The following is a 25,256-nucleotide window of genomic DNA, read 5'->3' as shown; positions in this document are numbered from 1 at the left end:
GTAACAACTCTTAACAATCTGGTATCTCTCTTTCATGACCTTCATGCCTATGAAATATGTATGTATACATACACATATATGAGAAGTATATGCATATGCATATGTACATATATATGTTTCATTTACAAAAATGAGACCATACTGTATATTTTTTTCTGCAGCTTGGTTTATTCACTCAGTGATATATTGTAGATGCCCTCCCACGTCAGACCTGCTTGGTCCTTTCAAATAGAGTAGAGAAGTCTTCCAGGTCTTCACGTGTCCATCAGCTCCTTTCGTGGGAGACTGTATGAACAGGACACCTAGAACAGGATGGAGTGCCTGCCCCCAGAGCTCCCAGCTTGCCATGATTTACCCAATTATGGACACTTGGGTTTCCTTACTTTTTGACTCTTAGAAAAAATGTTTGAACATTCTTGTACTGTGTTCTTGTATGAGTATTTCTTTATTAAGATTTCTGAAAATTTAGTCGCTGGATATATTTACACTTATCATAGGTTACTTTCAAGTTACTCTCCAAATTCCTTCTCCAACAGGTAATGAAAAGATGAAGAATTACTCATTTAACCAATTCTCTATTACTGAATAGTATTGCATTTCAGTTTTTCTTTCCACCATTGTAAACAGTGCTGTGATAAATGCTCTGATGGATAAATCTTTTTGGACTAGTTTTTTTTAAAGGAAACAGAAGTGGACTTGAGTCAAAAAGTGTGCATACATTTTTTAGAGTTTATATATACATTGGTGTATCGTCCTCCAGAAAGGTTGCTAGCAGTTTGTTCTCCCACACACGGACACCATCCTTTTAAAGTATTTGCCATGTGATGACCAGTGAGGTATTGAACATTTTTCACTTGTTAGCCAATTGCATTTTTTAAAATGAATTATTTGTTTTTGTCCTTTGCACACATTTAAATTAGGGAGCATTTCTTGTTGCTCTGAGATAACTCTTTGTATGTTATGAATACTAGCTTCTTGTCTGTCATCCGCATATATCGCAAATCTTTTTCTTGATGTTGCTTGCCTTTTGTTTATGAGGTTTTTCATTTTGGTTGTGGTCAAAAGTGTTTTGAATATAGTAAGTGTTTTCCTTATGAGTTTTCTCTTTGGTATTATACTTAGAAATACCTTCTTACAGAGCTTTTCTGCTGATTTGCTGACACTTTGTAAACAAGACATGAGAAATTATTGGATATAAAATCTGTTTTGTTATAGTTTGCCCGGGAGTTCCTCTGTATGGGGTGCTGTCTAAGGCTATGAAAGGCTAGATCTGGACAAAGATAGGGTGATGGTCTGTGGTGCTGGACCCTCCCTAATGGAATGGGAGTTTCACTTTCATTTTGGAGTCATGCAGACCTGAGTTCGAATCCTGTCTTCACCAATTACTAGCTTTGTGACCTTGGGCAAGAAACTTTACTTTTTGGGGCTCTAATTCCTTCATCTGTAAATAAGTTCAGTATTTTAGGGTTTTGTTTTAGCATTGAATGAGATAATTCCCTCATTTATTTCTAAAATATTAATTGCATAGTTCTATGTTGATGCTTTGGTAGATGATTACTAGGGACTCAGCAGTGAAATGGGGGTATGGCCCCTGAGTCAGAAAGTGTATGTTCCGGGATAATGCTTGTAAAAGACTAGGTGTGTAGTAGACTTTAAGTAAATGTTCATTCTTTTGCTAATTCCCATTGATTCTATATATCTTTCTACTAATATATGAATGGTGTTTTTATGATTGCAGTTTAAACTTCATTGTAATATTTAAAATATGTAACTATAACCAAAATATGTGAAAAAAAAACTGAGTTGACTTTTATTTTCCCTTCAATATAAGTTGTTTTAAGATTTCAATGGAATCAAGTCCCCATTAGATTCATTTTTTTGTGTTGTTAAATGGTATAGAAAATTGATAGATTTTGACTTCTGTATTGGTAGTTAGGTGAGTACAGTTTTTTTTTTTTTTTTGGTGTCTTTGATAAATTATATATAATATATCACAAAATCTGTGCATGTTATATGTTGGAAACGAGGAAACACTGGAGACTGGCTCTTTCTGGCACAGTGATTTCTTTTTCCATTGTACAAGTAATTTTAGTAAGAGACATGAGCAGTTGTATATTTTTGCTTCTTAGTAATCAATAAGTGGGCAGACTGCATTTTTGTGAGTGTTTACACCAGACAGGCCTTGGGTCCTCAGCAGACACTTGCTGAGGGGGTGGCTGACTCCGTGGCATGTTTAGCGCCTCCGTTAGTGTTGGTGGGGGTCTCTGAGCCCCCGGCTCTCTTCAGGCACCAGAATACGTAGGCTTATCTCTGGAAGCCTCTTCCTCAGCTGCAGGAAGTCTTTTCAGATCAGATACCTCAGTTGAAAACCACTCCAGCTCGGGATAATTAGGGAAAAAGAAAAGAGAGCAGAAGAACAGGGGGCATGGAGGACTTTGAGGTGGGGCCTTGGGAAAGAGGAAGGCACAGGACGGGGGGGCCTGGGCTCCGAATCACACAGCTTTCATGTGGCCAAGGGCAGCTCTCCTGGCCGGATATCACTTGAGTAGAACTTTGAGAGCTGAAGGTGAGATTGGAGAAATTCTCGCCAGGATCATTACTGAGTGGATAAATGAAGTCCACAGTGCCTTTTTCTGTTCACGCGTCTTCATGTCTCCTTCATCTCAGGATCTGAGAAGCAGGAACAGGTAACTCAGAGAGAGAACCAGAAAGACATCAAACAGACATCAGAGGCTCTAAGAGAGGACAGATACAGTGATACAGGGAGCTAGAACTGTTGCAACAAAGTAACATGAATTGACAACTACTGCATCAAAGCTGCAGCTGTGAGAGAGTCTAAGAATGTTTTCCAGGACAAGAGATTAAGTGGAAATGAATAGCAAAGTTTCCATTGATAACTTTTTGAAAATTTGTGAAATATCCAGTACTGTTGGTTGTATTTCTTGAATGAATGCAAACGTATGTATATGGGCATTTATAGGCTCACTCAATCCCACCAAACCCCTTTTGCCCCCATAACGGATAGACTTTCTCAAACACAAATTCCCCCCCTTGCGTGGGCGGCACTGCAGGTCCTCGTGCTGGGGACGTGCTCTCAGTGTCACTGAGTCCCCATGGTATAGCCTTCACGATCTGACAGAAACATCTCTCTTCTTCTCTTTTGACCCTGCAGTATAAGAATGCTGGGGTGATTGAGTTAGAAGCGTGTGTCAAGGCCGTCCGTGTCCTTGCCATTCAGAAGCGGAGCATGGAGGCTTCGGAATTTCTCCAGAATGCAGTTTACATTAACCTTCGACAGGTGGGTGTGTGTCCACCTGTGAGCGGAAGAATTCATGCAGTTCTCCTGGAGCTTGTTCACCATGAGACCAAGTGATTTTGCTGTGCAAGGACTTGGTACGGCATGGTCAAAACTCTGGAGTCAGAATATGAAACCCTTATTAAGGGAGTTGTTTTACTTCTTTATATTATGGTCTTTTACTTTCAAAATTCAGAATTCTGTTCTTCAAAAAATTTTGTTGATTGAAGAAACAACTTTGCTCTCACCAGCTTTGTGACCTTGGACAAGCTTTATGCCTCTCACCTCACTTGGGTCACTTGTGAAGCAGTTCCATCTGTGACCCTGTCTGGGTTGTTCATGTTCACACACATGAAGTGTGTGAAAGTACTTTGTACAGCTCCTTTTACACCAAAGGCATTGTACAAATATTACTTGAATCTGGATGTGTTTTTAATAAGACAAAGTCATTAGAACATTTAGTTGTAGGTTACTAACGCAAAATCCCCAGATCGATAATCTAGCTAAACATCCACAACCTTTCTAATCTACCTTGGGTTTTTATGGCCAGGGCAACCAAGACTCAAGAGTAAAGCCGTTTGCTTACAGATCCCAGGATTAAAATATAGGTTACTGTAATTGAGCAGGTCTTTACTGAGCGCGGCATGGTGCTGGGAGGGGGCACGGAGGAGGAGAAGGCAGATTCTGCTCTCGTTGTGCTGACAGTTTCATGGCAAAGATAGACATTCTCCAGGTGAAGAACTTGGAGTTTATTCTAAGAACAGTGGGTTTTAAAAGAAATGTCTTAAAAGCATGGGAGCGATGGGATGTCCTTTGGCTTTGGGTGAGCATGGTGGGGCAGGCCAGGTGGGCAGTGTAGGTAAGTGGCTTCACTTGAGTGGTGGGACAGTCAATGGAAAAACACCAACAGATTGAAGACATGTTTAGGGGGTGAGAAGGAAGGGATTCATGACATAGGTGAGGGTCAGACAGAAGAAGCCCAGGTTTCTGGCTGGATTAATTAGGTAAGTGATGGTCATGCCGTGCTCGGAGAGGGGAAACCTGCAGAGGGAGTTTGGGGGAAGCTGGTGGATTCAGTTGTGGATATAATGAGAAGACTTAAATATGGGGTCTGGGGGGCTCAGGTGAGAGAGAGGGTAGTGGGTGGAGGGGAGGGGAGAGAGACTTTACAATCATTTTGTATTTTGAACGTATGAGAGAAAACGAGTAATTAGACACTCATGGCCTCTATCATCCGGGTTTAACATATTCACATTTTGCCATATTGGTTGCAGAGGTTCCTAATTTTTAAAATACAAATAAAATAGAAACAAAGCAGTGGAGCTGATGAACGTCTTAGAGTTGATTATACCCTGCTGATACGTATTTTGATGTCTCGTGTTTATAACCACAGTCTAGAAAAAGTTAAATATTTTAGCTTAAGAGTTAAGCACAGGGACTTGGAATACACACCGATGGGGCCTGCATCTCGCTGTGCCCCCTGGGTAGACTACTTAGCCTCTCTGTGCCTTGGTTCCCTCTTCTGTGAAGGTTGTAGCCTCTCCGCCCCCCACCCCCTCCAACTTCCTAGATGGGACATTGGGAGGGAGGTAGCTGAAGGGAGTGGGAAGTGGCAGCTGCCAGCCTGACACTGAAGGGAGAGACAAAAACAGAATTAAGCTGATAAACTGGGTACAAACAAACCAAAAAGAGAAAACAATCCCACGATGTGGTGAGCCATTTAGTGTAAGGGAAACAATACCACGTGGTCTCAAAGCTGCTGAGCACGGCGGTATCACGGGTGCGAATGTGTCATCAGAAAAAGGTTGAGAAAAGGTCTTTTGGTTTCCCTTGGTGTTTCTGGTAAAGATGGGCAGGGAGAACCAAAACCCACCACTTGACAGCGGAAGCTTCAGTTTCATGGGAAACTAACTGAAGGGTGGAAACCAGCTGTTAGCGGTGCTGGCAAATGAGCGGCTGTCTGGGTTGGATCCATCGTGCACCACAATTTCCGGGGGACCCGCTGCATGTGAGCTGCGAGCTGGGCAGCAGGTTTGCAGAGGTGACCAGGGCGTCATCCCTGGCTCTGCACTGCTGGTCCAATGAGCAGCCCAGGCGCACGCAGACCTCGTGGGACAGCCCAGGATGCAGCCCAGGGACCTCCCTGCTAAGGGCGAGAGGAGGGTCCCCCAGAGGCGTTTCCCTAAGGAGAGCGAGAACCACCCACTTGCAGGGGCTGAAGAGCCTCCAAGCAGGGGACCAGGTGTGGAGGCGTGGCCCGGCTTGAGCTCAGAGGGCTTGGGGAGCTGGAAGTGGACGGAAGAGATGCTTAAAAGGCAGACCTGTTGTAGGTTGTGAGTGAAAGTGAAGGAACGTGGACTTGTCAGGCGGGTGCGGGAGAGCCCTGCGGGTGTGGGGATCCTGGCTGGGGCGTCAGGCTGGACTGGGGAGTAGAGTCACGGGCTTGTGCGCAGACCCCACCGTGCCACCTGTTAGCTGCGTGGCCCTGAGCAAAGCCCCTCCACATCTCGATATTTTCATCTGTAAAATGATGGAATAACAAACTCATGGCGATCAGAAGGGGTGGTTTAGCTCAGATACTTTCTAGTGCAGCTCTGCAGAGATACTCAGCAGTTGCTCTTACACTCCGGCCAGAGGGCGTGGAGGGACATCTGTCATGGCCCAGGGGAGGCTGGGGTGGGGGTGGGGAGTGTTTTTAAATGGACATTCCCCTGCAGGCAGTTTGGCGGAGGGTCGGGTGTGGGGAGGACTTGGAAGACTTAAGTGTTCTAAGACTTGCCCTTATGGACCCGAGTTGCCTTTGCAGATTAATGTTGAACATTTGGGCTTTTGGTGAAGCTGTTTTCACAGGTGGGTATATATACACACAACATATTTTATACAATAAAATGCTTTTATTTAATGCATGGGAATTTGCAGCTGTTGGGAACAGCCCTTCTGTTGGCCTGGTCTTCGTAGAACACTAGAGGTCAGCAGAGCTGTGCGGAGGGCAAGCAGCCCGCCTTGCTGCAGCAGGTGTGACTTTTTTTTTTTTTTTTTTAATATTTATTTGACTGTGCCGAGTCTTAGTTGCGGCACACGGGATTTTTGTTGCTGCATGTCACATCCTCATTGCGGCATCTTTTAGTTGTGGCATGCACGTGGGATCTAGTTCCCGACCAGGGATTGAACCCGGGCCCCCTGCATTGGTAGCTTGGAGTCCTACCCACTGGACCACCAGGGAAGTCCTGACGTGGGGCCTTTTGGGTTCTCCCCAGCTCAGCGCTCTGCTGGAGTTGCCTCATCTCCATGTCTGTTGCCAGATGAGCAGACAGCAAAATAATGAGTCCTGGTAGGATTTTATAATGACAGTAACGAAGAGGGATCTGTAGTTTTTCTGAACCAGGACAAGCTTTTGGTTTTATTTATTTATTTATTGGCTGCATTGGGTTTTTGTTGCTGCACACGGGCTTTCTCTAGTTGCAGCTTTGTAGCAGCGTGCAGGCTTCCCATTGTGGCGGCTTCTCCTATTGTGGAGCACGGGCTCTAGGGGTGAGGGCTTCCGTATTTGTGGCACTCAAGCTCAGTAGTTGTGGCACACGGGCTTGGTTGCTCCATGGCATGTGGGATCTTCCCAGACCAGGGATCAAACCTGTGTCCCCTGCATTGGCAGGCGGATTTTTAACCACTGTGCCACTAGGGAAGCCCCAAGCTTTTAGTTCTTGATCCAGTGTGTTCCATTGTAGGGTCGATGCATTGCATCTATTCTGGAACTGATTTTGGCTAGTGTGGAAACTTTGAAAGGAACTGAAATGGAATTATTGCAGGTGCCATCTGCCTTAAGAAGCCCTGTGCAAATGTAGACATTGAAGAAGAGTACGTTTGGATCTGGTGATGTTGGGAAGGGTTTCTGCACGTTTCTGAAACATTTAAGGCAGAACCCTCCTCGCTGTGAGCAGGAACATGGATCTATCTGTCTTGTCTTTAGTTGTTTAAGAGAGTAGTTTCTGGTAATTAGCATTGACAGACGGCTGTGCGCATTGTATTTAAGAGCAGATTTGTTATCGGTAATTAGCATTGACAGACGGCTGTGCGCATTGTATTTAAGAGCAGATTTGTTATCGGACACGTAGATTTCACAGGCAAGTGGTCAGGTAGAAGTGAGAGAAAGAGCGAGAACCTTGGCAGCCCAGATTCACATTTCAATTGAGTTTCCTCTCCGTGTGACTTTGGACTGGAATATAACCTCCCTTAGCCTGTTCGCGAATCTGTAAAATGGGAATGATAATAATTGCTTCTTCCTGGATTTGTTGTAAGTTGTACATAGTATAACACATGTAGAGCGCTTTGCACACGGCTTGGCACTTAGAAAGTGTTCACTGTCTGCCCCACTGGTGATGTGTCAGAGCAATAAAGTAGCTCATGTTTGCTGAGGAACCACTAGCAGGCACTTGACTAGGCTGTGAATTTGGTTATTTCCTTTAATCTTTGTAACTCTGTGTGCTAAGTGGGTTTATTCCTATTGACAGAAATGGAGCCTCAGGGTAAAGAAGATTTTGTAATTTGTCCCAATCAGACCATAATTTGGGGTGTAGGGGCCTCGGGAAAGCATGCGCATTTGGGCTTTTCCTTCTCTACGTTCTGTACTGGAGGCTGGATGCTAGGCCCTGGACCTGCTGTCTCGTAGTCCGAGAATATTCAGCGGGCAGCCAAACAGACAGGGTCCTGTGCCGCTTGAGCAAAAAGTCCGGAGGGGCACACAGGTGCTAAATAGAAAAATGTAAAAACAAATGACTACAAGCTGTGATCAGCTCTGTAGAGGAAAAGAACATGCCTTGCCCTGCAGAGCTGGGGAATTTTCTAGTCGGGGCAGCTCTGCTGGTATTAATCTCAGGAAAACAAGTTCTGCTACCAGACGAAGACAGAAAGGCAAAGCATCTGCTATCAGGTAGACTGAAACCCGTTGATGATACTTACTGCTAACAAGCAGCGGGCTTGTTGTGCGCACTTACCTAGGGGTAGACACATCTTGGCCATAATCGTCACGGCAACTGTGCTCAGCAGTTTTACTGAAGCCAGTTTTAGCGATGAGGAAGTCGAGGCCAGGGTGTTTGCCTTGTAAAGGCCACCTCTGGTCTTCGGACCTAGTTTGCTGTGGCTCCAAAGTCCGAGCTCTGTGAACTGCATCATGTAGCTTCCCCCCAAACAACCCAGATGACTGAAATTCATTTTCTTCATTAGTAGGAAATGTAAATGACCATAAGAGAAAGAGGTAGTAAGGAATTGTTTTGAAAACTAGAGAAAGCCGAATACTTTACCAGCTGTTGGGACCATGCTCTAGCACCAGTGTACATTCAGCCCATGGCCGGGTGGGCGCCTCCTGCAGACCTGATGTTCAGGTGACTGAGCCGTTGACAGTGTTTTGGCGCTTCACACCATTGCTCAGAACCTGCGGCCTCTTTGTCTCTGGTTAATTTTCTCTTCAAAGCCATTTACATTTTCTATGGGCTATTCGGCTCAGATGTAAGAATAGCCTCTTTAAACTTCTTGATGCAGTTCCTTAATGAAGCTGTTGCTAAGGAAACCTAGCAAATGCCCAGTAGATACGCACATAATAATGGTAACCTCGGAACCTTATCAGTTTAAGGTCAGAATCGGAGGGACAGGAGATTCGGGAAAGGCTTTCTGAGATAGAAGAGGAAGGTGTGAGGACACAGCCCAGGTTAGAGGGAAATATCTTGGTCCTAGCCGGCAGGGTGCCTGGCTCTCAGGGTGGTATGGTCTCACAAAGAAAGAAACGGTTGAATGGGAAGGGAGGAAAGTCAAGTTTTTTACTGGAGAAAGAAAAAGAGGAGCTTTTTCCAAAAGGGAGCTGAAAAATTTCTGGTTGAACAGGAGTCAGGAATATGGCTTGATGTCCTTGTACTTAGGAGAGAGGAGTTTTGTGGGGACCCGTGTAGGAAGGAATCTCTGTTGGTGGGAAGTCAACGCAGCAGAGAAATGGGCAGGCCTGGGGGCCCCTGCTGGGTGAGCTGCCTGCCAGGCTGAGGCATGGGGCTGCCTCCCTCCTTCAGCTGGAGCTTCAGGCCTGGGTTTACAGCCCCGTACAGTGACAGGAGAGGGAGAGGGCTGATGGGAAAGGCAAGGCAGAGGCCGGGGCGCGGGCGCGTGCTTGTTGCGTTTAGCACGGGGGTCTGAGAATCACGCACGATGGTGAGACGGATGTTTCGATTTTCCCGCACGGGACATGCCAGCAGCTGATGCAGCCCTTTAACCCATGGGCATTGTGGCTCCTGCAGCTCATCATCTTTTTCTTTTTGCTTCAGCTGCCAGGGATCTTAGACCTGACTCTGTGGTCGGCCTCTATTAATTACCCGACCTCATGACATGCGTTTTTGTGACTTAACCTGCCCCTCGTTTCATTTAAGTATTAAATCCCCATTTTCTCTTCACCGTCATTTTTGTCTTTTTTATGTTGTTGTTAAATTGTGTTTAAAAAATTGATTTAGATCCTCTTTTAGAATGAGGCCGAAAGGAAATAAATGTGTACATAGACTATATCACAGACATTTACTGCTTTTAAAAATTCTAAGCTGTTTGCCTAGTAGTTACATTGCTGGCATGTAGTCGTGCTTAAGAAACACAAGTCATTACTACATCATAGAGTGGTTGGGACAATATGGTTGGGTCGTGGATGAAAAAAACTTTTTGTAAGCCATGAAGTCTTAATTTAAGTCCAAGTTAGGTGTGGTTATTATTAACGATTCATTGTCTAGCTACCTGGTTACCTGGTTCTATATATTTTGTGTTTTGGGAAGTTATGCATTTGATGAACGTTCCCGCCCAAATGCCAGTGTCTTTCCCTTTCTCTTTCCCTTCTCTGCATCTTATGTGCTGAGTAGCAAATACCGTTGTTCCAGAGAATACAGGCCTTCTTAGCAAAGGACAGGGTGAGCGTGGAGCAACAGAGGCTCAGAGGAGGCCTCGGAGCTCCACGTAGACTGTGTCCGTGCTTCTCTGGGTCCTGCCCTGTCAGGGTGCTAACTCGGCTTCCCTTTCCCTTTGTGTTTCCCTGGGCCTGTGTTTTACGAGAAGCTTCTCTGTGTGCGACTCTCTCACCCGCTTTTACTCCCCTGTGCCCAGCTCTCCGAGGAGGAGAAGATCCAGCGCTACAGCATCCTCTCCGAGCTCTATGAGCTGATCGGCTTCCACCGCAAGTCCGCCTTCTTCAAGCGCGTGGCCGCCATGCAGTGCGTGGCGCCGAGCATCTCAGAGCCTGGCTGGAGGGCCTGCTACAAACTCCTCCTCGAGACACTTCCCGGCTACAGCCTGTCGCTGGATCCGCAGGACTTCAGCAAAGGTACGAGAGCCGAAAGCTGCCTCAGTCCAGTTAATGGTGCGTGGCGTGAGCCCTGCTCTGCCTGTCGGACACGGTGACTGGTGTGGGTTCAAGATGAACTGCTGGTGGGTCCTGTGGCTGCCCCTCTGCGTGTGCTCTCTGCCCTGGGCTCTGAGCCTGTCACCTCTTGGGTGGCGGGGAGGATGTGCGCAGTGAGGCCCTGGTATGTGTGCTTGGAAGAGTCTCACTTGATTCTGAGAAGACTGATCTAGCTCCTACCCTCTCTTTACAGATGGGAAATTGGGGTCCAGAGGGGAGGGTGGGCTCTGCTTGGTCACGTTTCTGCTGGGAGCTCTTGTTGCTAATGGAGAGAGGAAGGGGATCCTGAGAGGGAGGCTGTTGGACAGGTGTGATGCGCGTTTCGGGAGGGGCTGGATTTGGGGAGCCAAGGTCAGACGAGTCAGAATGAGGGATTCGGGATGCAGGTCACGTTGGCCGTTGCCCTTGCATCTGTCTGGTGTTGCGCAGGGAGCTCTCCCGGGACACAGCCAAGTGAGGAAAGCAGCGAAGAGACCGCAAGGCCTGCAGGGGGCTAGGCTCCTGGCTCCTCACTGGTCTGCATTTACTTTCTTGTCTCCATGGAGTGAGCGCCCGTGTTCAGGGAGGCCCTTTCTGCATCCCGGGCTCTGTAGCCCTGCACAGTCTAGCTGTGAGCACCTTTCTGCTTCTTGGAGGAGAGGACAGAGCATGTAGACTGGACAGCACTCTCAGAGGCGTGCTATGTGCCCGGGGTTTACTTTAAGGATGGGGGGGCCGGGAGCTAAAAGGCAACACCCCCACGTGCTCTTCTGGCAGCTTTCCCTCCTCGATTTTCTACTCAGCACTGAGCGAAAGGTGGGACGACAGCAAAAGAGCCCCAGGGGTCGCCCGGTGGTGCTGGCGCGACAGGGTGTCTCCGTGTGTTCACACACGAGTCACGGGGAGTGGTTTCACCAATACGCCCATTTACCTAGGCGCTCCCCAACCCCCACCTCCCCATCATCAACAGCCCCACCAGACGGTGCATTTGTGACAGTGGATGAATCTGCACTGACTTCACCACCACCCAGAACCCACAGTTACGTTAGGATTTACTCTCTGTGGGTTTTTTTGCCATTACCACACTGCCTTGATTTTTGTAGCTTTACAGTGCATCTTGAAGTCAAGGATATCTTCATTTATTTAAAAAGTCATCCTTATACTTCCCAGTATTTTAAGTGACAAATACAGAGCAACGTCCTTGCTCGGTGGGGTCCCTGCCTGAGGGTGTGGCCTGCACAAAGGCACTGCCCTGGGTGCAGGTGAGGCCCAGAACCCAGAGCCTGCTGCCCAGGCCCAGCTGTGTCCCTGGCTCAGGGCTGGGGGGGTCAGGTGACTGAGCGGCTTGTCTACTTCACATGGTCTTTCTCGCAGCACACCTTGGACTTGCACTTGCCTTAGGCTGCTTGTGGCCTCAGGGTGAACGGTTTCATGTCTGTAACATCATTTCTCACGGCTTGGCACATGGGTGCCATGAGCCCCCTGCAGCACTTGAGGGAACAGAGCCTGGGGGAGGTTAAATGTTATTCCTGAGGTCTAACAGCTACTGAGAGGGCAACACGATTACTGACTAGCTGCGTGCTCTCCGTCAAGTCCTGTTCCTTATCCGTACAATGGGGAGGCTACTTTTATCTGTTTCATGGGGAGGTTGTTGTAAGGACTGAGTGAGTCAGTCCCTAGAAGATGCTAGGATAGGGCTCAGAAGATACTGTTAGGCGAGGTCCAATTCTGTCCCTCCCTCCGAGGCCACACGGAGGCTGGAATAAAGTGCCCTGAAAGCCAGCGCATCAGGCCTGGCCCCGCAGCTGGGGTGGCCCCCTGCCCTGGCCCTGGTAGCCGTGGTTGGAGTTAAGGGCAAAATAGCTGCACAGGCCCTAGAAGCTTGTGGGGTTTACATCTGAACAGCTGAGAGCTGCTGGTGTGAGAGATGAGAAGAGGCCTGTGGAGGGGACAGTTAAGCCTCCAGGCTCCTTCAGGCCATGTTCGGGAGAAATTTCATAGGGCGAGTTAGTGTCTGGGAAGAGGGTTTTTCCAGTGGTCACACTGTTGCTCTGTAGAGAGATGGGAAGGGGTATTGAGGTTCCAGGTGCACATCTGAGAGATGTCAGGAAAGGTCGCACTTGCTTTCCAGTGGCTCCATTTGTATCCCTCGAACATAACTGCAGGCTGGCTCCAGAGTAAACGCAAGCCTCCTGGGCTTCTGCAGTTACACTAGGATGGTCTTCACCTGTTCTTCCTGTGCTGGGCAGTTGTATACACTGTCCAAGAGTCCACTGCCAGGTCTCCTCCCAACTCCCCCTCCCTCAGGAACACTCCTCCCTGCCCGCCACCTGCCGCACCCCAGGTGTCCTTCAGGTCTGCAATGAGTGTCAGCTCTTCAGGAGGTCCCCTGCCATCTCTGCCTAAATGCAATCCTCTTATTTGCCTCTTTCATTGACTCCTCTGTTTTAATAGCATTTCCCATAATTTGTAAGTGCGTAAATAGGCTGAGCGGTGATTTAGCACCCGCCTCCCCCGCTCGGCTCTGTGCCCCGTGAGAACAGAGACCCTGCCCTCCCTGTGTCCCTGGCTGGCACAGGGCAGGTGTCCCCATAAATACCCGTAACGTGGGCCCAAACCTGACAAGCAGCTGGGATGACATGTGTTTGTTGCCATTTATTGAATAGTTTCTTGTTCTTAATTTTTAAATCACGTGAAGGAAATGTTTCTTTTGAAAAATGAAACAAGCGCACCTCCCTGTGATTTGTCACTTTTTACGTAACCTTCTGTTTCGGGAGGGGACAGTTACCATCATTTTGTGAAAGAGGTTGGGGAGGTAAGGCAAGAGATCAGATAAAGTAAAAATGATAAATGTCAGCTGGCTGTATTTTTAATGAGAAATAAAAGTTACTTTAAACCCTATCTCCACTGTCGGTCTGGACCACTTTAAACAATTTTCAGAGAATTAAATGGCAGTTTACTAAAACCCTGTAACTGTGGATAAAAGGCAAATTGTCTGTATTGGCAGGACCTGAAATGTATTTCTGTCTCTTTCTGGACGTGAACGTTTTCCCCGGCTGGTTCTGGAAAGCCAAGGCAGGGACACACAGTGTGCTGTGTACGTGCCGGCTTGGCAGGCTGCTGATTACCGTCTTCATCTTACTTGTGCTCCTGTACATGAAGGTTTTTTGATCATACCTTTTGCTCAGCCTTTTCCTGAACAGGGGATTAAATTTTCCTCAGGAATTCTTACCAAAGAGAGTGGCAAGGCATGTGAGTTTGCTGAAAGGCAGTAGTTGATGTAATGAACTCTCACATTGGTGAACTTTTTGCGTAGAAGTGTGTTGAAAATTTTATCACAGGCTCATATACTGCAGATCTGTCTTAATAAAAAGATTCAGATTTGATAGGAGGAGCAATTTGAATCTCATAGAAATTGTGACTTTTACACTATTTGGTGTTAAGAAAATTTATACTCGGTCTTATCGTAACTGCCTGTCGTAGAAGCTGGATCCCTGTCTGTGTGCCGCGTTCTTGGTATGGTGGGGTGGAGGTTAGTTAGGCGGGACATTTACACTTCCTGGCTAGGTTAGGCATGATGTTGATTTCAGCCTCATCATCCTTTTCAGAATCTCCTACTTCATTTCAGCCTTTGGGCTTTTTACAACCTGGAAATACTGCAGGGACTTGTCCTCCCCTCCTTTCCTGTCCTTGTGTGAAAAGATTTCTATAAGATAAGACTACTAGGATATCAAGGTTTTCATGTGTGGTTAGGTTTGGTCAGCTCTAAGAATTTCTGTTCGTAATTATTAGTAAATGTTGTTCAATTAATAGTTTAAAAATTATTAGGAAATAATTTAAATATACACAAATTAGAATAGTACAATGAGCCTGTCACCCAGATTAAGTGATTAATAAGATTTTGCCATATCTGCTTTATTCATACCTTTCTTTTTCTTCTTTTTGTTCTTTGTTGAAGTGTTTTACAGCAAATCCCAGAAATCATGTCATTTTACCCTATATACTCAAGTAGGCATGTCTGAAAAATAGGGGCCTTTTCTTTCATCGGGCTTTGAACTTGACCCACGAGCTGGTCAAGCTGTGTATCAAGCATCTTACTAGGCAGTAAGGATACTTGGGGGAATAAGACACCATCCTGGCTCTCAAGGAAATTAAGGACTGATGGAAGAAGCAAAGACACGAGCTTACAGGTGCCTCACTATACCTGGCAGATAACGCCTGTGGGACAAGATTTGTGCAGGATTCAGTGGAAGCTCACAAAAGGGACTGGTCAGCCTTGTAGGGCGGTCAGTGGAAGAGTTGATATAGGGCCATGAGAAGAGGAGTCCTTCGGTTGGAGCCGTAAATCCTTTCTCCCAACCCCACAGGACCCCTGGACACACAGCACTGGGTAGTAACTGTTTTTGACTCCTGTTACCATGTCTTCTTCATGAAGGATTTTAAGGTGGAAAACATTTAAAAGCAGTAACTGTTGCCAAAATAATAAATTCTAAAATCCTGTGATCTTAAAGAGATACTTTTCAGTGGCTGTGCAACCGATTTCTTCCACCTCTAATGTCAAACAAGCTCTTACTTTGGAGGGAGCGGCCACAAGTTTGTTGGTAACCTTTTCTAATTTAGCTTTCTTCTTTTCTGTTCTTATGCTTTAGAGAAATGCTGTGCTTTTAAATTTTATGTCCTTGGTTGTTGGTTAGGAAGGCTCCTTGAATATCAGTATTTTCTTGAAAAAAAAGTAGGCTATAACCGAAATACATGCCATTGAAAACAATCTTTTGTTCTAACCTTATCGTAATTATTTCATAGTGGGTTATTTTTAAAATTGTATCTTTAGAGAGGAGAGAAAATATAACCTAAAACTTTTTTTTTTAAATGTGTGAACACATGTATCACTTGTGTTCTTCTCTGGGATAAACACAGGGCAAATGCCTTTGAGCTGGTGGTTGAGGCATGTCTTGAAATCCCCGCTGTTACACGTTAGCTGTGGCTCCAGGGGGCTTACGTGTTGGCCCTGCGCTGATGCTGTGTGGCTTCCGTCGCAGGCACTCACCGAGGCTGGGCTGCCGTCCAGATGCGTCTGCTTCACGAGTTGGTCTACGCATCCCGGAGGATGGGGAACCCTGCTCTGTCTGTCAGGCACTTGTCCTTCCTGCTGCAGACCATGCTGGATTTCTTGTCAGATCAAGGTGAGTGGATTCAAACGCCAGTTTTTTCCCTGGAAACGTGAATGAGTGCACTCTTGGCGCTGGCCCCCGTCCACAGAGCCCCAGGATGGGGGGAGTGGTGTCGCCGGCTCCCTGTCCTCCACGCTGTCTCCTCCCCAGGGCCTGTCTCGCCCCACGCTACGGCCCTCTTTGCTGCTCTCAGCCTCTGGCGTGGGCTCCCCTTGCCTACGTTTTATAAAATGTAAATGTCAAAGTGTAACCTTTATGTGCAGAAGTGCATGATTCACAAGAGCACCGTGCAGTGAGTTTTCACAAAGTGCCCGCGTGGCACCTGGCCCCCAGATCGGACACAAGACCAGAACCCCGCACCTGTGTGGCCCTCTGGTCGCTGCTCCCCTCGCGCGGCGTCCGCCATGACTTTGGAGGGATCGCGCGTACCTTTGCCCACACATCAGGGCCACTTTCTTCTGGGTCCTTTGCGCCGTCATTTTCTCTTACCCATGCTGTTCCTGGGTGTCACGTGTTTTTTGGGTTTCAGTCACAATCCCTTTACTCCCAGCCCAGGTGTTCTCCTGCTGCCTGGCTGCCCCACAGGCACTTGGAAATCAGCCCTCTGCTGCCCCTGCATCACAGTGCCCTGTCTGTGCTGGTTCAGTGTGTGCGGCGGGTCCCCTGGGACGTGCTCTCGGATGTGCCGCCTGTGCGGGACGTTTATTAGAGGTGTTCTTGGGATCGATCCCCACTGGGAGGAAGAGAAGGAGGCAGGTCGGGTCGGGCGAGGTAGAGAGAAGCTGGGCCTCGGCGCAGAATCAGCAGAGGCCTGGGTGACCCCTGGGAGCTCTGGGCCGGAGTGGCCCCGGAGCTGTCCTGCACCATCCCTCAGGCCGGGCCTTCTGCCCCGTCACTGACCAGTCGTGCAGGTTCGCGTGGCGAGGTCGCTGTCTTCTGTGGAGGACACTGTGTGGAGAGGATGCCCAGTGCCGCAGGGATGAGGCCTCAGTGGGGCCTCTGGAGCCAGGATGGCCCCGCTGTGTGGTGAGGACCCGGGTCTCTGTAATCACACCCCCCGGCGCTGATGTGTGCTGCTCCCAGGGAGGGGGCGTGGTCATGGTGGGGCCGTCCCCAGCTGAGAGCAGTTTCTGGAGAGGGCAGCACTCCCTCCCCAGGGAATCAGCCTTTCTGTCCTGGGTGGCACGTCATTGTCTACAACCGTGCTGCCCTCTCTTGCAGGGGTCCCAGCGAGACCTCAGATGGCTCAGCCACTGCACCTCTCCCCCAACATCCTGGCGTCTGCCAAGTGGGCACTGCTATGTCCTTACATCCTTACAGAGGGACCACGCTCCCACAGCCATCGCGGTCAGTGATGAGCTCTCCTTCCCTGAGCTCCTGTAGCTCTCTCTTTCTCAGGTTCTTCCAGCTCTTACCACTGTCCCTGTCTCTGTGTGGGGTAGCTATCGTTTTCCCTTTAGGACTTAGGTGGCCCAAGGGAGTCCCTGCGAGGACAGCTGCCCGTCGGAGTGTTGCTCGTGGGTCGTGTGTGTCTTTGTGCTGCTGCAGAGTGGGCTGCGAGTAGAACCTGCACTCCAGCCTCTTTGAAGTGGCGGCGGGATGGACCGAGGCAGGGCCCCTGGGGTCCGGGAGGCCGACGCAGCTGGGCCTCTCTGTTGCTCGCGGTGTTGGATGTTTGCTTGTTGGGGGTGCCGCTCCCCCTTCCCCTCGGCCCCTGCGATTTCTGAGGCCTCCCCGTGGCCCGGCAGCTCTGAAGATGCAGTGCCTGGAACAGCGTCCAGGCTGAGCCGACTCCGCTCACGTGAAGCCTAGGGTTCTGCGTGCCTCCAGGTCCAGGGCTCTGGCTCCTCGCCCATTCGCTCCCAGTTCTGTTCTCTCTCTGTGTACGACCACTGCCCCATAGGGAAGAGTCACACAACTGTGAGCTGTGGTGAGGCGGCCCCACATCCCTTCGCTGAGCTGCTTCCACCTCCCTGCCTCACCTGCCTCATCCTGGACTTTTTTCTCACAAATTCACATCTTCCTGCAGAGGGCCTGCAATTGCTCTCACCCCTTCCCTGCTCCCTGCTCCTCGTCTGCAAACGCCCCTGGGTCTGTGCGTCCTCTTGGCTGCCTTTCACAGGTCCCAGGGCACCCGTCCTCCTGCTGTTGGGTCTCTCCCCTCCTGCACGTCTCACGATGCAGCGACAGAGCCGGTGTGTGTTTAGTCGACCTGTCTTCCCTGCAGAAGCCCCAGGAGAGAGGGAACTTGCTGGTATTTGAGGTCATGTTAATGAGTGATCTGAAGACACTGGGTCTAGAAGGAGAGAAACTTGGGACATTTGACCCTGTTGAACAAACCACTGTCTCATATGGGCCTGTGTGTAGCGGTATATTTTTAATTGGAGTCTTCTGAGAACAGGACTGAAGTCAGAAGGACCGAGGGTTCCTTCCACTCACCCGACCTCTAATTACCATAACCTCAGAGCAGTAATTAAATTCTTCCTGGGCCTTCATTTTCTCATTTGTACAACTAGGATGTTACAAATTGTGTGGTAGTTTGTTATTATTTTAATGATAGATACTGTAATTGATTGGGTGACCTTTCTTCTGGAGAGCTCATGGTACCATTCACAGAGTTGATAATTAGCGTTTCTAAATATCACTGCATTGAAATGAACTGTGGAAGAGAGGAGTAGCCTCCTCCTTGTATGTGAACCCATCTGGGTATTTGCAGGTGGAGGCGGCACAGTGTGGGGGTTCTTGCCCGGCTGTGTTGGGTCTTTGCTGCGCACGGGCTTTCTGTAGTTGTGGTGAGAAGGGGCTACTCTCTGTTGTGGTGCGCGGGCTTCTCATTGCGGTGGCTTCTCTTGTTGCAGAGCACGGGCTCTAGGCATGCAGGCTTCAGTAGTTGTGCACATGGGTTCAATAGTTGTGGCTCATGGGCTCTAGAGCACAGGCTCAGTAGTTGTGGCGCACGGGCTTAGTTGCTCCATGGCATGTGGGATCTTCCCGGACCAGAGATTGAACCCGTGTCCCCTACATTGACAGGTGGATTCTTAACCACTGCACCACCAGGGAAGCCCAAAAATGTAATAAATATTAATGAACTTACTTACGAAACAGAAAGACTCATAGACATTAAAGACAAACCTATTGTTACCAAAAGGGAAAGAAGGGGGGAAAATTAGATAAACGACAAGGTCCTACTGTGTAGCACAGGGCACTACACTCAACATCTTGTAATAAACTATAAGGGAAAAGAAAAAAATGTGATAAATATTAAAAAAATATATCTTACTATTTCATCTATTTTAAAAGGTTTGTATATTCAGAATTATAGGAGATTTTTTTTTAAGGAGAATCACTTTATTTTGAGTAGTAAACAAAACTCCACTTATAACATAATAAACCTTCCTTCAGTTTCTTCACAGTTCGTCCAAAGAATGGAACATCTGACTTAATTTAGAATTTACATTTAACCTTAAATATTCCAAAATCCATCTGTGTTAACTTTGGAGTTTTAATCTTGCCTGATACTATGAAATAGGGCAAACCTTTATCGATGGTTGGATTTCTAATTTTTGCTGTTCGGCCACTTTTGTTGATCTTGCTCTGTGATTCCGTACATTCCAGGGTGTTCAATGGATTTATAATAAACTTCTAAGATGAAGGGGAATTTCTTGCTCGTTGTTTTCCTGAAATGTCAGCTTGTGTTTATCTTTTTAAACGAAAAATATACTCCAAAATGCCACAAATTCAGCTACTAAAACTCCTTTAAAGATCTTCTTTGCCAGTGGGCCCATGGTACGGGCCATCCTGAGGTGCGTACTCATGGGGCTGCTGGGACCAGTTGTTTGCATACAAAGAGTGGGGTGTGGTGTGGATGCCATGGTTAAGCCTCCGTGTGTAAATAATGGATATAGGAGCATCACGGGGGAATCGACATTTCTTTTTAGAGGGGGAAGAATGGTTTGAGTAATGTTCCATGAAGAAGGTGACCTTGACCTTGAAGAACACATTGGTATTTGCCAGACCAGACTGAGCAGAAGGAATGGCTTCAGGTTGGAGCACTTTCTCCAGTTCTGGTGGAATTAAGAGGGTTTGGTTTATTTGGGGAATGTTAGGTACAGTGGTTTGTGTGATTCTGTTGCCTGGGATTTTGGGAAGGAAAGTGGGTGAGCAACAGTAGTGCAATATGGCCCTGCACTTCCCCTCCTCGGTATATACTCCGGAGGTTTGAAAATGTACGTCCACACAAAAACTTCTACACCTGTGTTCATAGCAGCATCACGCATAATAGGCCAGAAGTGAAAGTGGCATCCATCAGTGTCCATTGCCTGATGGGTGGATGAAGTGTGGTACGCCCACCCGGGTTTCTTGTTCTCTTCCTCTCCCTCATCCCTTCTCCCTGTCCATTTTCCTTCCTTACTTTGCCTACCGTTTTTTCCTCCTTCACATCTCAGTGTAGGTACCACTTCTGTTGTTTTCTACGAAGCCTTTCTTGGTCCCTCAAGACTAGCTTGTGTTTCCTCTGGAGTATGTGCTCACCCACCGAGCACTTCCGCCCGCTGTATTTCCATCGCTTAGTTGATCGACGAGCTCTCCATCCAGGCTGCAAGCTCTGCGAAGGCAGGTCTCTGTCCGACTTGCTGTGTTTTTGGTCCCTGTCGCCTGGTGGCTTGTATTGGCTGAATGCATGAATAATAAATGCTTTTGCTTTTTTAAAAATAACTTTATTGAGATTTAATTTGTAGATCACACAATTCACCTGTTTATAATGTGCACTTCAGTTTTTTAGTGTATTCACAGAGATGTACACCTATCACCACAGTCAATTTTAAAACATTTCATCACATCTGAAAGAAACCCTATTAGTGGCCACTTAAAGCCACTGTGGCCAGTTAGTGGCACACTTTGGTACTCATATCCTGTTGAATGCATTAATAATAAATACTTTCATTTGCGTTCTTTCTATTTTTGGTTTATTTTCGCTGTTACTGGGAATGCTATGGTGAGCTTCTTCAGCTCTTTGGCTTTTTGAGCAGGAGAGGGATTACTGGGACAGCCATTTTGAACTTTTTTTTTTGCTGTGGAAACATATTGGAAATTGCCTTCTGAAAGGATTGCTTTAATTATACCACCAGCAGCAGGGCTGCTAATTCAGTATGGAGAGAATGTTGCCTTATTGTTCTAATTTGTATTTCTGGGTAACTTGCAAGGTTGGATATTTGTTCTGTGTGCCTGTTTACTAATTGTGTGTCTTTTATGTGAGACTTTTACAGTCTTCTGATGGCTTTCCCATCTCTAGCCTCATTTGATTTTCATTTCTTGGGAGGCAGATAGTGTCCAGGCCGCAGTCCACAGGATAAATACGTGGCTAACTGGGAAACGTATCTTGTGCCGTCCGCAGACCTGAATGGTGCACAGCAGGTTTGAAAGAGTCAAGACACTTCCTGAAAGTGCTTCACTTGTTTCTGAACTAAAGCTGAAAGTAGCAGGAAAATCTGTTTTAAACATTTTATGATAGCTCTCCTTAGCATAATATGAAACTGGCAGGAACTCTGAGAAATACCTTTTACATTACAGAGGATTAGCTCAGGCCAGCGTGTGTGAATTTAACAGAGAGTATAAAGCTCACTACATTTGACTCACATTGGCCGTCCTTTGGTTTCTTGAATATGTCAAGAGTTTTGGTTTTTGGTGTTTTCCTGTCTCAGGTCATCGGTAATGCCCTCACCCGCCTTTTACGTGGCCAGCCTTCCCGCCTTCAGTTCTGGGCTGGGTCTGTGCAGGTGGCCTCCCTGTCCCCACCCTCACTTTGTTTTCTAGTCTTGTCCTGCCTTTTCTTCAGGGCGGGCAGTGTTTATGGTGGACCCTCCACTTCCTCTCTTGATGAAGCCCCTCTAGGAGAGTTGGGCTCCTCGGGGCCAGCAAGGCTAAGTTATGGGGCGAGGGGCTGAGCTGCCTGGGAAGAGAGGGGTTTCCTCTTTTCTGCTGGGTGTGGGTGGAGAAGCGTGAAGCCACAGGAGCTGCTGTGACCACCCTAGGTCGTGCGGAGAAGAGTCTGGGAGTGGAGCCGACTCTTCCTTCTGTGGTCCTCTCCATCCCAGCAAGCATACCTTAATCCAGTCCCTAGAGCCCCAGGGCCTCCCCAGCTAGAACATGCTTTCTAAGAAAGCAATGACGCTGCGTGGCTCACTGTACATTTGCAGCACCTAAATAGTTGTAGGTGTGCAGGAAATATTTGTGGAACGAGTGAGTGATGGTGGCAGTCATCAGTGACCACTCAGGAAATACTCCTGGAGGGGGCCTTGGGGAGGGCATGTGTTTGGATGCTAGGACACTTGTTTCGAAGGTGCATTTGAATAACATTTTACCTAAGATGACCGTGGCATTGGTTCATATTTTAAAAGTGAAATTGAATGGCCGATAGGAATGATGAGGTGATTAATCCCTCGTGCTCCCCCACCTCCTCACTCCTTGTCATAGCCTCCGGCCAGATGATCTGTATGGATTTAGTTTTAAGGAAAACCCAGACAGGAGAAGAGATTGAGTCTTCCGGGGAAGCTGAGGGAACTTTCATCAGGAGGTAATGAGTGCTTGAGATTGGCCCTGGAGAAAGAGCAGGTGTGCAGCAGGTGTGTGGGGGGACACAGGGAAGAGGGAGACGAAGGGAAGGAGTTTTTAGGGAAAGACTTGCGTGAATGAAATAGAGGGTGTGTCACTATGCTTGGGCTGAGGGATGAGACTCAGTCAGTGCAGACCCGGGTCTTCTGCTGCCAGGCCCCTCACCTCAGGTGTACTGTGGGAATGGTGGCCCAGAGGAGGGCGTCCTGGCATTCCTCCCCCGCACCCCGCGCTCCTGCGCTGCCCGGCTGCAGAAGGGCGCAGCAGAGTGAGGCCCCTTGCAGAGGTGAGCGCCAGGGTCCCGCCCAGTGAAGTGGCCTGTCCGGTCCCACAGCCGGGGCAGAACAGGCCTGGACCGCTCGGCTCCTGATATGGGGGAGGGGAGCCACTTGCCCTGACGCCTCTTGACAGAGAGGTTTTAGTTCAACTGCCAGATGACTGCCTGCTTCTACATGGCCGGTGGCCGTCGAGTGCTGACGGCGAATCCGTGATATCACAGTGCTGCTGACCCCTGGCAGGGGGGAGGGGGTGGTATGTGTGTATTTCATTGGAGGGAAAAACACTCACTGGCTTGGAAACAAGTTTCATGACAGTCTTTGGTGCACAAAGGACCTTGTTTATGGAAAAGGAAGACGTACCAGTTTGAAAACCATGACAAAACTGTGAAAACTGCTGTTCGGTTAGGGTTCTTGTATACATGCATGTGTAGTACACACATACCGTTAAAGAGGAACTGTCCTGACGCTTGTTAGAATGGCGAGGAGGACTGTTCACGACTGTTGCAGTAGGGTCAGCTCTGTTGCAGGAGGGAAGAGAGACCGAGCGCCCTCCGAATACACCAAGGAGAAGTGGGGGTTCAGAGCCAACAGCAGAGGAGAGGGGAGTGGGTAGAAAATTACTCAGAGGAGATATGGGGGTGGGGGATTCGGGCACAACTGGCCTAACAGGATTCTCGCTGAAGGCAAGCTGAGGACTAAGCCATCAGGGGTTGGGGGTGAGCAACTTGATCAGATGTTGAGGGTGACTGCATATCAAGGGTGGGGGGACTCTCAGTAACCTGATTAAGTGGGATTCTTGCTACCGCTGGCCTAGGTGAGGGGAGGACAGGGCCTAGTCAAAAAGAGGGCTCCAAGCAGCCTGGTCAAGGAGCGGTTCTGTCGCTGTACACATGTGTACGTACGTACCCACGTGCTTTATGGCTGCGATTTGACCGTACACGGTGTGAGAGCTGGCTGCACAGTTTTGTGGAGCAGTTGCTTCTGTGTGTGCTGCCGGGTCCTGAAGCCCTCAGGCAGGCAGGCAGACAGGCGGTTGGGAAGGGGAGGTGGTTGGAAGGAAGCAAGACGATCCGGGAACTTGCGAGGCTGAGCTGGACCCCACAGGGAGGGACTGGAACCACGTCGATTTCTCAGCACCTCCCAGCCCCCAGCTTTGATGATGGGAGCTCCTGGAGGAGCAGTCACCTGGCCCAGGAGATGGAGAAGCTGAAGCAGAGCGCCTGGGGGGCTGGAGATGCTGAGGGAGGAATGCTACCCTCCACGCCCATCCCTAGCAGTGTCGGTGGGCATGCCTATGCCTTCCAGGTCCCCATTGCGCTCTAGCTCAGAGTACACAGGGAAGGGGGTTCTGGAAAGTGTGGCTTCAGATTAGCTAAATGCACACAGTGGTGAAGATTCAACTTTGTGGTTTGAAGTGCACGTCCCCTTTTAGGAAGCAGGTGATCAGTCCCCATTGAGAAAAAGCATTCCTATTTTATTTTTTATTTTATACCATATTTGACATTTTACTTCTTGTTTTAGTACTGGGAGCAACTTATTTTTTTGCTTTCTCTTTGGTGAGCCCATAGTTATACATTTAGATGGGCTAGACAGGAATAATTCCTCCCATTTCCTCCCCTGCTTCTTCCTTCTCTTCTCTCTTTGAAAACTGTTGATCTGAGATTATGTGATGCTTTTTGAATGAGAGTGAATTGTACTGTGAAGAGAATAAGAAAATATAGAATTGCCAATTCCTTTAAAAATTTTGGTTTTTACATGTAAAGTAGATAGGTTTTTGAGTTGTGAGTGCAATTGTAGTAGACCCTTAAGGCTCCTAAAGGTGTATTTTAAGGGTTCTAGGAATACTGTACAGACGATGAGCGACGAGAGAGGAAGGTGACGACATCGGGAGGGCTCTTTGTCTCCTTTCTGTATTTATTGATCATCTCTGTGAGCTGGACATGATGCTGGGTACATGCAGTGCAAGAAGTGATCTTTGAGCTGAGCTATGTGGAGGTTGTGAGACTGCGGCCGCAAGGCTGTGGGGCGTGGGGCATTGCAGGCAAGCAGTGAGCTGAATGCTTTCGGTGTATTTGGGCTGAGCAGTGTCTCATATAACAAGACGCCCACAAAGCAGTGGGGTTCGGGGATGGCGGGAGACGCAGCCAGCAGGGGAGACTGGGTAGGGTGAGGGGGCCCTTCGTGCCAGACCTGTGGGTGGTACAAAGGGAAGCTTATCCACACGGTTGTCACATGTCACCTTCTTCATCTTGGGGAAGGAAAGAAGGAGGGATGGAGGATGGAGGGGTTTCCAGAGAAACTGGGTTCGGTATTTTGAACTCAGGAAAGAGCTAAAGTAGAAGAAGCCAAAGCTTGTTACCATCTAGCCCAATCCCTAACCCTCCCTTAAAAGACCCAGCAGGGATTTTTAGATTTTGGGGGTTCCTTAGGTAGAAGGGTAAATTTATGTTTGTTACCATCTACCTTTCATCTCTGAGCATCATTTTTGGAGGTGGGGAGACCTGGGG

The 25,256-nt window shown here is 48.1% G+C and overlaps 1 protein-coding gene and 1 pseudogene across 4 annotated transcripts in view; one reads left to right on the top strand and one right to left on the bottom strand.

Annotated features, from left to right (window-relative positions):
- Positions 1–25,256, top strand: part of TRAPPC9 (trafficking protein particle complex subunit 9) — a 490,667-nt gene that overhangs the window by 42,264 nt on the left and 423,147 nt on the right. For all 4 annotated transcript variants that reach the window (XM_057735071.1, XM_057735068.1, XM_057735069.1 and 1 more), the window contains 3 exons: positions 3,173–3,298; positions 10,418–10,634; positions 15,731–15,874. In XM_057735071.1, coding sequence (XP_057591054.1) covers positions 3,173–3,298; positions 10,418–10,634; positions 15,731–15,874 — 487 coding nt within the window. The remainder of the gene's footprint in view (positions 1–3,172; positions 3,299–10,417; positions 10,635–15,730; positions 15,875–25,256) is intronic.
- On the bottom strand, positions 19,419–19,659 carry LOC130853351 (protein CEBPZOS-like; annotated as a pseudogene).

Source organism: Hippopotamus amphibius, chromosome 5, assembly GCF_030028045.1.
Source record: "Hippopotamus amphibius kiboko isolate mHipAmp2 chromosome 5, mHipAmp2.hap2, whole genome shotgun sequence".
Classification (NCBI taxonomy): domain Eukaryota; kingdom Metazoa; phylum Chordata; class Mammalia; order Artiodactyla; family Hippopotamidae; genus Hippopotamus; species Hippopotamus amphibius.
This window is presented reverse-complemented; position numbering and strand designations above follow the sequence as displayed.